Raw genomic sequence first — 10,977 nt, forward strand, 5'->3', positions numbered from 1 at the left:
GGTGGACTTATAAATGTAAGCTAAAAACCATTTTTTCAGAGCCCTACATCGGCCTAAAATGCCAAAAAGCACAAAAGGAAGTGTTTCCATGGCAACGGGCTACGTCTGGATTTGGAAAGTCTATTTTGTTTACTTGCACCCCGAGTCCAGTCGTCCTACAAAGTATGAAAAAAAATTGTCCGCGGACACGTAAACGACCGTCTTAAAACCTGCCGCCAGGACGACAGTATAAAAACCCAGGTACAAATATTATAAGAGTCGAAGCTGGACGCAGTTGGGATTTTATTTTGTAAAATTCCAAATTGAACTTGGTCCAGGTAGATGAAAATGAAGTGATCTGGCTGCAATTTGGAGTTGATTCCACTAGGCATGTACAAACGATGCGCTGAAACTGAACGGTTTGATGAAATTCAAATTTACATTAATGGACAAGAGATTTTAAGACCGTCAGAGTCTTGAGGTTGTGCCTTCTTTGACAATGAAAAAGTACAATGGCTTTGAGTTTTTCAAAATGCACAAAGTAATTTTAGGAACGTGCTTTGCCATGGATGGAGTGGAACATATGGAATAGTACACCATCCACAGATGGAATAAGGATGGAATATCAATCCATATCTGTTTTTGTGGGTGTCTGTTTTCAAGCGCCAATACACGTGCTTCCGACTCATGCATCTTCCTGGTTACACGTCGGGCCCCGTTTGTATGTGCGTGGTTGAAAACAATAAATCTGTTACCAAGGACTGTCGCAAACGGAACTTGCACAAGTCACATCACAAGTAGGCAAACGGTCTCTCCATCACGGGCCTGTCCAGCTTATTTCGATAAAACCAGAACATGTAATTATTTTCACTAACTTTTGTTTGAGTGAATTAAGTCGTCAAGCGAGCTCCAATTTGCCAGAGGTGCCTTGGTTCACAATCGGTAGACCCCTGGGCCGACTGGGCTGCCAGTTTAGCCACCGGGAGCCACTTCACGGAACCCTTCTAATATTCCTAACACTCGTTGCCCGTCGTGACGTCACTCACCTAAGCCGGACACGGGAACACTGCCAGTGTGTTTTTACATTTCAGGCGCTTGTTTCCGCTAAATTTTCTTGGGCGTTCCATCCAGTGTCCTTCACATCACGTTCAGTATGATCGACAAACCACTCTATACACGACATCTGTACGTACAGTCAACGACTTTCTTCTCTTGCGGTTAACGTTCACACGCCATCTCTGTCAGCTATAAAAGTTAGCAGCTGCAGAACTTCAGTTCATTAAACATGAACTTGTCGTCATTATCCAACATCTAATACACGAATTTGCTTTGGCTACTAAAATTCAGAGTTCCTTCTTTGGTGACTTGGACGCACTCGTGTATAGGCCAGTAATTACTTCCACAAGTTTTGTCCATCTGCTCTTTATCTGCAAAAGAATAAAACAACTTCACTTGCTGGGTCAAGTCTTCTAACCTACTACAGAAAAGTACGCAGCTCACACAATGCGATTAGGAGCATTTTCGGCAATCCTTTATGGGTTTCCAATGGCGGTTCTACTTGTTCAGTGTGCGGTGTTAACGACGGCTCAGATACTGTCAGGTCCTTCGACGCCAAGGGGCCCATCATCGCGCCGTGGACGTCCTGCCATCCGCGGTGACCTGGGGCCGCCAGGAACCAGGACAGCTATTCCAATCGATGGTAAGCAAATTACACCATCTACTTGCAAGTTCAAGATTGTATCCATGAGTGTTCGTTCTTCTGCACTAGCAACATAAAGACTGCCTGTCAAATCGATGGTCGACAAATGAACGATTTTGAATCCTTTCCATTTTTGCCCACAAACACCAACATTTTAGGCTGAATGATGGCGAAAATTAGTGGACATTAACCAAGGAGGCTGCCTACATTTCAAGACACCTAGACCTAGTACGAGATATCCAGGGCAGATCCATGCTGGCCAGGCAGACATTGGCTCAAAGGCGGGGTTTATTTTCTAGTTCTCAGAGAGGGGGATTACTTACAACATTATTATTCTTCCATATTTTTATTACTATCATTCTGGTTTATTTCCACTTGATAGCAACCCAAAGGTTGAATTATGAAGTGATATGACAAAAATAATGAAATACATTTCAAAACACAGATTGCACAAGACACATACGAAAGCACTATATAATGTAAAACGGTCCGTGAATAAAAGACAGGTTTAAGAAAGCTACAGACAACAGTACAAATATACAAAGAAAGAAAATTGACATATAATTTTAATTATATTTAAATTAATATGTTTAGAGACATCAGTGTACAAATCGCACAGGCTGCTGTCTAAAGAAAGATCAAGCTTTGAGTGCATCATTCAGCAATCTGGCCAAGTATGGGATGAGACTGTTACGAAATGTAGTTGTAGAGCCTTGATGGTTGTCGAAAATGGGCAATGATCTTAAAGTCATGAAATAACATCTACTAGATTTTGGGATACAGTCAGAGAACTTTTTCGAACGATAAGTGTTAAGAACAAATTAAGAACACAAGTTTTTCCTTCTTTCGTTCTTTCACACGTGCTTTTGCTGTCGTGTAAATGTTGACGTCCAGACAGATTTATCTCCCAGGCAGATCCGCCAGCCTCAGTGTTTTGGGCTTGTCATACAACGACTTTCAGAAATATATTTGGACAACGTATAGCCAAGCATCCCACGCGGAAACATTCTTCATGAAAGTTCCAATTTTGTCATACATAACTGAGGAAATACACGCACAGATTTTCGATTATATTTCAAAGACGGAGAGTAATGACAAAAATGCAATTTCATAACTGTCGGCCGGTGTTGCACCAGAGAAGATAATTATAATCGGCAATCATTCATGAATCTTCCAGAAGACACAGTTTTGAATAATTGGGTTATCGATCCAACCGCAAGACCTACCGTTATGTCCACTGTTGTTCACTTCCATATCCGCTTGCCATGGGTTGTAATTTCATAGTCCAAAAACTCACTTCCTGCACAAAGCCCTAATGCCATTTCCCCTTCAAAAAACTTCCGTGCCATTTGCAAACGCGGCCCGCTTTCCGCGTGTTTAAAAGCATAGCCAAGGCCACAGCTTAGCATGCACAAAGTAATGATCTATTCATATGTATTCTGGGTGGTTTTTTTTCCTGAAAATTGGTCAGACAGGGATCGATATCATGGGCTGAAAAACTGGAGAACAATTGGTTTCAGGTTTGTCGATCCCAGGAAATATAAAAACTGGATTATTGTCAATCCTTTTGGGTGTTACATGCACTTCAACTTATTGTTTAACGGAATCCTACTGTCCTAATTACACCTTATTTGCAAATTGTTAGTTTACTTTCTCCCTTTAAATTCATTGGTTTACAGTTACGACCATCACGATAAATGACACCACGGTGGGCTTGTGCAAATACAAGCACTTCTGCCGTAGCCTTGGGTGTCAGTCACGAAACGACACACGGCCCTCACTTTGTCATTGTGATCCAGAGTGCGTCATATATGACGACTGTTGCTACGACTACACGGAGACATGTGGTCGGGAATCCCAAGAAGCCGATTCTTTGTGGCAAAACGAAACACAAAAAGAGGTTAGTCAATTGAACAAATTAAATTTTCATCCAACTGGAAATTCCTTTCGTCATAATGAGGTAGGAATTTTTCTTCATGAAATATGGGATATTCTGCGGAGAATTTATTTCAATCTCGAAAATTCCTATGTTATTCTTCAAGGGTAACTAACTTTGGCTGATATGCTTTTATTTATTCAACCTCAGATGGAGAATCTATCCTGTGTTTCTCCAAACAAAAACGCGGAAAGCTACTACCTCGTCAGCACTTGTCCTAGCGATACTACCGACATCCAGACGGCTGTTCTATGTCGGAATCCAGACCCTCACGATAGCTTGTCTGTGATTCCTTCCTACAGCCAAAACAGCAGAAGGCATTTCAAGAATATCTACTGCGCCCTCTGTCATGGGGAAGCACTAACGGACTTGGTCGCTTGGGAAATTGTCGTGGAATGCCGAACTTTACTCTTAAACCGCAGAGCAACCTCACTCTTGCAAACCTCAATCTCAAATGTCCGAAGAGTAGAAAGAGAACTAGGTTGTGATATAATGATCCAACCCCCGAATAGGGACGAGGTAACTGTGCGGCCACGACACTGTTACTCGGATGTTATACGGCATTGCGTGGCGCCTCAACTCCGTGAGGCGTGCGAGGCATACACGGCATACACGACGGTGGCTGGTCCTGGCCCAAACAGTAATAACGTGTTCCAGAATCCACACTGTGCCCTGTGTAACGTACCCAACGGGCCCGACAGGTTAGACTACGCCACAGACTGTCGGCAAGAGTTAACATTACCGGTCTTTTATCCAAATGTACCGGTTGGTACGTTTCCACCGAGACCTAGACCGGGACGACCGGGTGAGCCGGATGAAGGAGGAGACAAGGGTTCACCAGGCATTCCAGGTGTAGGAGGTCCAACTGAACCGGATCTTCCCATTGAACCACCACCACCAGAAGAAATACCCCCCATCTCAGTCCTCTTTGATTTCCGCTCCGATAGCAGAGTGAAGATAGTTCGAAATAGGGAGGTATTGGTGTCAGAGATAGTCCAATGTCCTCCAAATGAAGTCTACGATCCTTTTATTTCAAGTTGTCGTAGATTGTCCTGCCCAGATGGCTATCTTCTTAAGGATAACAAGTGTGCCCCCGACTTTAAGACCTTGGGAAAGGCTTGTGATGGGGACAGTGGAGGTGACGGTGACATTGTCATGGAAGTGTCAGTCAGTTTGGAGGAGCATTGTCAGGACAGTCTGTTAAATGGTGGGGATTCCCTCCTAACTGGAGACTTGCAGCTGTGTCTTGAAGAATTCCTTGGACTTGAGCAACGATCCTTACAATTTGGATCTTCCACTCCAGCACTGGCCAATGTAACCCCTGTACCGACTTTCAATTGCACTAGTACTGCCCAGTATTCTTTCTCTGTCAACACAACTGGGGAAACATTGATGGACTTTCGTGGCATCTCCAAATTATCTCTTCCAGATTCGTCACTTTGCCAAACAATCGCCTCCCGCGAGACATGGTTTATAGAGTTCCGCCAGACTTGTCAAAGCCTTCCTATAGACAAATGTACCGGGATCTGGCTTAACGACACTACCTTTTCCATTCCTGCCGAAAATGGTACAACGCTGATCTACATTAATGCATCTGAATCTTGGTTCACTTTGAATCAAACAATAATACGGGCCAACTTCCAAAGAAGGGAAGATGTGTTCGAGCAATTCACTGATATCCAGATCTGTGCTGAACCAAAGTTAACCTGCCCTCGCGTGAGACTAAACTCAACACTTTTCGAAGCAGATGAAAATAACCCAGGCTCAATCATTTACACGCCGATAGGAAAACTTTTTCAGATGGACGAGTTCATCAGAACAGAAAATGGAGACATAGAGGTGTGCTCTTTTTATGAAATTAACGGCACTAGAAACGGCACCAAGACAGCGACTTTCTTAGTGTTTTCACAAGCTCAAACGGTTCTAAGTCTGATTGCCAACATCATCTCCATGACAGCAGCATTAGTTACTTTCACTACATACTGCGTCTTCAAGGAGCTCCGAAAGCGCATCAGTCTGGCAATCATGTCTCTTGTTGCCTGTCTCTTTCTGGCGCAGCTCCTCCTTCTTGTCAGTGGCTCTGCAACGAGCAACCCGCCAGCTTGCACCACGGTGGCTGTCCTCGGTCACTTCTTGTGGCTGGCAACGGTACTCTGGACGGGAGTCTTGGCTTTTGCTCTGAACCGAGTTTTTGTTTCCATCTCTAAAATCCGGAGACTTGACGTCGATTTGAGAGTTTACTTTTCTCAGGGGATCTTCGTGTTTGGAGGAGCCTTTCTTGTAGTTCTCCCATGCTTGGTGATCCACCTGTGTGACTGCACAGATATTCCCCTCTCGTACGGTAATGAGAATGTCTGTTGGATCGGCAATAATAACGTCAATCTGGTAGCCTTTGGTGTTCCCATAGGCTTGACGGTGCTTGTGAATAGTGTTCTGTTTATCTTAACTATCCACGGGATGCGTAATTCAAAGAAGATGACCAATGAAGTCACGGAAAAGACAGAACTGCAAAAGTTGAAACAAGAGCTGGTCGTGTACATAAGGGTAAGTACTGATGAGGACAGACGTCAAAATTTCACTAAAGGCAGATACATTATAAAACACAAGGCAACTCATTATACTTATCTTTGAAAGCAAGACAGATTACCATGCGGCACTCGAGCTTACAATCCAAATAAATCTTTTTTAATACAGTTGAACCTCGTTAATAAGGACAATACAAATATTCTGCTTGTAACAAGGAATTTCTCAGTCTCGGTCCTTTGTTCTTCATTGTTTGCATTCTGGACAATAACAGCGTGGTTACTCTTTTAACAAGGTAATCTGTACAGGTTCGAAGGACCTCGAATTAACGATTTCGACTGTACACTCCTCTGTAAGACCCGACATGGATTATGGAAAGGTTTATTAATTAACTCACTTGTCCCATTTACAGTCGGTAAATTACTATAAAATCGTTTCATCAAAACTGACTAGTGAGGCCTGTACCTGAAATTTGACGTTCCTACAATGCACTGCTAGTCATGCAAACGTGACTTTACTCTCCGTCTATCCCGGTCTGCAAAACCTATATTCATAGAACAGGTTGAAACAAATAGGGCCTACTGCCTCCAGTCCTTGGAGATAGGTAAGAATATCTTATTTTCCATTTTACCCGATAGATCTCCAGCCTGATGGGTTTCACGTGGATCTTCGGCTTTGTAGCGGCATTCACCGACGTCGTCGCTCTCTGGTACATCTTTATCATCCTCAACTCCTGCCAGGGTCTTCTCATCTTCCTCTCGTTCATCTGCAACAAGAGAGTCTGGCGTCTCTGGACGAACCTCCTCTGCGGTGGTAGACAGAGGCCGACAGGGGCGGGCCCCACGTCCACGACACCGTCATCTCAACAGATGACAATGAAGCCGAAAAGTACAGGCACTTTGATGTCAAGTGCCAGTCAAGTTTAGCAACGACGGAAGTTTCATCAACTCCGTAACTTTAGCCGTGATAGAAATCCCCGAAAAAACCATCAGCTCTGGTGGAAGTGACGTCCATGAGGTCAACCTTGTAAACAGAGTTTTAATATTTTATATTTTCATGTAAATTACACTATTGGCCCGGACTTAAATGGAAGTCGGATCGGGACTTGGCTTGATCCGTCGGATTTCAGCTTTTTCAGACAAACACTTAAGGATCCATGCAGTGATTTTTTTTCTTAGACTCACTTTTTGTACATGTATATCCTTTTAAATTCTTTTTCAATATATGAAAATTATTTGAAATCCTTTTGAAGTTAAGTATACTGAAAAGTGCACTTTTTAACATTAAAACGATTTTCAAAACAAACTGATAAATGATGCACTGTTGCGGTAAGGTAAACTCCAACAGCTTATGTTTCCATGTTCGAAGTTTGAACCTTATATTTGCTCTTGGGAAACATTTCCGAGAAATAGTTGACCAGTGGGTTATTGCGATATACTAACATAATAAATTGTTCAAGTTAAAATGTACAACAGCAAACTACAGCAAATTCCAAAAGCATTTTGTGCACAAATTAATACTGACGTTGAGTGCCTGGGATTTCATCACAGTTTCACACATGAATGCTAATTCACATTAGCATAACTTGAATCAGAAAAGCCCCAAAATACACTTTGAAATATCAAACAGACCATAAAAATAAGGTTAATTGAAACACAAAGGTACAATTTTAAGGGTTCAAAGTAAATTGTGTTGCGTGGTCCTTTTAAGCTTAAGCTATAATACAGGACCCTGCACAAGAACAACTTGCCTCCAATCCTACATCCAATGCTCTTGGTTTGGATCAAGACAAGGTCGAACTGTATCGCTGTCAAATAAGGGCTAAAACGTACTAAGTAACGACACACCCTTTGATTGAGATTTAGAATTCGAATTCACATTCCAATTTCAAAAGTCTTTCCTCCGTTTCCTTTAAGCCATAGGCCTATCTGTTGCCTTCAAGAGAGCGTGTGATAGTGTGCAAATTCATAATGTAAAGAAAATTGTATCAATAATTGTAAATTACCACATACCACTGTAATGGAGTTTTCGTTGTTAAACAGCCTCTGTAGCGTACAAAAGCGATCAGCAGGGCAGATGATCAGCCGCATCCCGACTTTATCTGCAATAGTCTACAACAGATGGAGCACACTCACTTGTGCTTGCTTACAGCTGACGCGCGCGTTCAATTAAGGACGTCCCCATTGGTCGAAGAGACTTGTAAACGCGCGAATATTACTTATACATGAGTGTAATGTCGCTACAATGATGGCGTCTAATATGAACCAGTCCGGTATTCACCCATAGAACTATATGGGTGCTTTCGATTAGCTTACACGTGAAAGTCAAACTTACACGAAAGCGTTCGTTTAGCCATCACGTGATCTTCGTGCCTGCTCTGGTGTCAGCCGCCCCTACCCCGGCTGGCGAGCGGGTCTCCGGAGGCTGCTCGAGTGTAATGACGTCACGGATTTACAGTTCGTGCATGAGCATGATGGAACGTGGCGGGGACTTGACCTTTTTCCCAGAATGCCTTGGCGAATACACTGCAGCGTTCGATTAGCCTCATTTCGAGGCTTCCCTTGTGTGGCCCCTTGTGGCACTATCAGACTATTGCGCTTGTAACCTCAAAATCAGGAAGTAAAAAAAACAGTTGAAGCCTCAGACGGAGCCTATTGGAAAACGGCCCAGTCTTGCGCCTATCTGCCCTTAGCTGAAGTGCGCCCCCAACTTTGGAGAAAGAAACACAGGTGGTTACAAGCGGGTTCTTGCAGGCGTTCTGCTTGAACGTTAAGACCATACATTCCAGAATAAATTCGTTACGCGTACTCAGCGTGCTCCACGTCAAACGCTCATATACTTGATCGCCTATGTGGTTAGTTGGTACCACAGATATATAAACGCATTGACCGCCAGGTCCCATTCAAAACTACAGGGGTTTTTCGTGATCTGCGCGGTGTATTAATTTTGTTCGAGTTTCACACACGCGCAGGTATCCACGAGGTTCCAAGTTGTTCGTGCGTAATGGGACAATTTTATGCGCCCAGTGTCACCTCTAGCTGTACCACAGAGATCGGGGGGGGGCCGGGACGGAAGGGGTTTGCGCGTGCGTACAACGGCCTGTGTGCCTATTCCATTCATCAAAACGGTGTGTTCATAAGGTACTGTATCGTTTAATGCTACAGTCTCCAGCGTTTCTATTATCTACATGAACAAGCAGTTTTCTATATGTAGGCCTACACCAGTCCTTTGTTTCATGGAGATTCTAGAAAAGGATTCCCATTTTTGCTTCTCGGTCCTGCTGTGAATCATGTATGCAAACACGTTTATAATGCACACTGGGCCGTGATCTCCTCGAATTGACACCCCTGACATCTACGCATAACGACGATTTAATTTGTAAAACTCCCACTTTCAACATTGATTTTTTCCCTGAAATATATGTGTAAAGGCCTCACCTTCAGACTATAGTCGTTTAAAGGAAATCCTTCCCTTCAACATGACCCTTTTTCCGCACCGTTATAAAAAAACGAGTGATGCGTCCCATTCAAATTTTGTCCATTGAGTTTGGTACGCGTACGCGTCAAATATTTTTACGTTCGATCAAAACTTACAGCGCGTGGAGATGCAACGCTCACAACCGACCAACGCCACAGAAACTCGTGCAACAAAGTTGGAACCAAAGATTGTATAGCGCCGCGCAGCGGCGCAAGATGGGCAACTCTCCACTGAATCGCGGCGCTATACAATCTTTGGTTGGAACGGCACGTTCAAAAAAGAATAGCAAGTAAACAAAATGAAACAAAATGTTTACCCTAAAGACAGGTTTCATCTCGAAAATTACCTTTTCTGACAAATGAACGTCCTGCATAAGAAATGTATGATACTACGGGTTTAAATACTTGGAGTCACACTTGAAATTATCAATTATTGCCAGCTGTTCGTGGTTTCAAAGACGCATTATGGTCCATCTTCACGTCACGCAGCTAAGAAACAAAGGATGTGCTCGCCATCGCCGTGCAAGGCTGAATGAGAAGAGTTTGAACGTAGGAGGCGCTTGTCGCACAACACTCTCCCCCCCCCCGACAGAGATCATATTGAAGTTCTACTTATGATCTCTCCCATTTCCACATATGATCTCTATTGTTCCAAAGGCACACTCTAAAAACTCCAGGGTTAGATTGGCCCAGAATAAGGTCCCATTCGGCATGGCCCTTTTCCGGAACAAATGACCAAGAAAGGGTCAAATATGACCCGAAACTTGAAGGGTGTCATATTTTGACCCAGAAAAGGGTCACGCCGAATGGGACCCAATTCTGGGTCAATCTGACCCGGGATTTTTTAGAGTGCAACGCGTAGACCGTAACCGTGATTTTGAAAAGTATGGGCCAACTATGGGCGAAACGACGGATGGCAGGGCGTTCAACTTCCCGGTGGTCTTTTGCAGCAGAGTCCCATCGGCGAACGGTGTCAATTGGCTCAATACCTGTGTACGTCGACAGGAGAGTTACAGCTTTGTTATCAACCCATCTCACTGCTATGATGTTGTGGCTGTCTTCAACGCAATGGTCGTATGTTCCCCTTTCCTCCTTACGCAGCTTCTTTTCATCGTCCAGCTTGCAGCCAGAGATTCGATTCTTGCGAACTGTGCCGACATAGTGCATTCCCAGCTCTTTGTTTTTTACAAGGAGGGGAACACCTGTGAAGAGGTTGTCAGCGAATATCTTGTAGTTGACATGCTGAGGTAGTGTGGCAGCAAGTTTCAAAACAACATCAGCACCTTGACCAAGTTCTGAGCGTTTGTCGTCACCTCCTTGGTATACGTCGAAGTCGTGAACCAAGCCATCAGTTCCAGCTCTCA

General features: G+C 43.7%; 1 protein-coding gene and 1 long non-coding RNA gene across 2 annotated transcripts; one reads left to right on the forward strand and one right to left on the reverse strand.

Moving 5' to 3' along the window:
• The first annotated feature begins 1,123 nt into the window (after positions 1-1,123).
• On the forward strand, positions 1,124-8,157 carry LOC110985070 (uncharacterized). Its single transcript, XM_022245800.2, has 4 exons — positions 1,124-1,678; positions 3,358-3,578; positions 3,765-6,158; positions 6,776-8,157. The coding sequence occupies exons 1-4, from the start codon at positions 1,483-1,485 to the stop codon at positions 7,061-7,063; spliced, it is 3,099 nt and encodes a 1,032-aa protein (XP_022101492.2). The 5' UTR covers positions 1,124-1,482; the 3' UTR covers positions 7,064-8,157.
• Positions 2,022-10,306, reverse strand: LOC147799772 (uncharacterized). The gene is made up of 2 exons (XR_015424385.1): positions 9,575-10,306; positions 2,022-8,742 (listed from the first exon to the last, which is right to left on the reverse strand). It is a non-coding gene; the product is annotated as an uncharacterized LOC147799772 (long non-coding RNA).
• Positions 10,307-10,977: the final 671 nt, after the last annotated feature.

This window comes from Acanthaster planci, linkage group LG02 (assembly GCF_054643075.1).
Source record: "Acanthaster planci isolate LZ-2023a linkage group LG02, COTS_SCS, whole genome shotgun sequence".
Lineage (NCBI taxonomy): Eukaryota > Metazoa > Echinodermata > Asteroidea > Valvatida > Acanthasteridae > Acanthaster > Acanthaster planci.

What these genes read in the sequence shown, in the direction of transcription:
- LOC110985070 (XM_022245800.2), top strand. Translation starts at nt 1,483, where the DNA reads ATGCGATTAGGAGCATTTTCGGCAATCCTTTATGGGTTTCCAATGGCG. An exon ending in GACAGCTATTCCAATCGATG is followed by an intron (nt 1,679 to 3,357) that starts GTAAGCAAATTA and finishes ATTGGTTTACAG; the next exon opens with TTACGACCATCACGATAAAT. An exon ending in AGCTGGTCGTGTACATAAGG is followed by an intron (nt 6,159 to 6,775) that starts GTAAGTACTGAT and finishes TTTACCCGATAG; the next exon opens with ATCTCCAGCCTGATGGGTTT.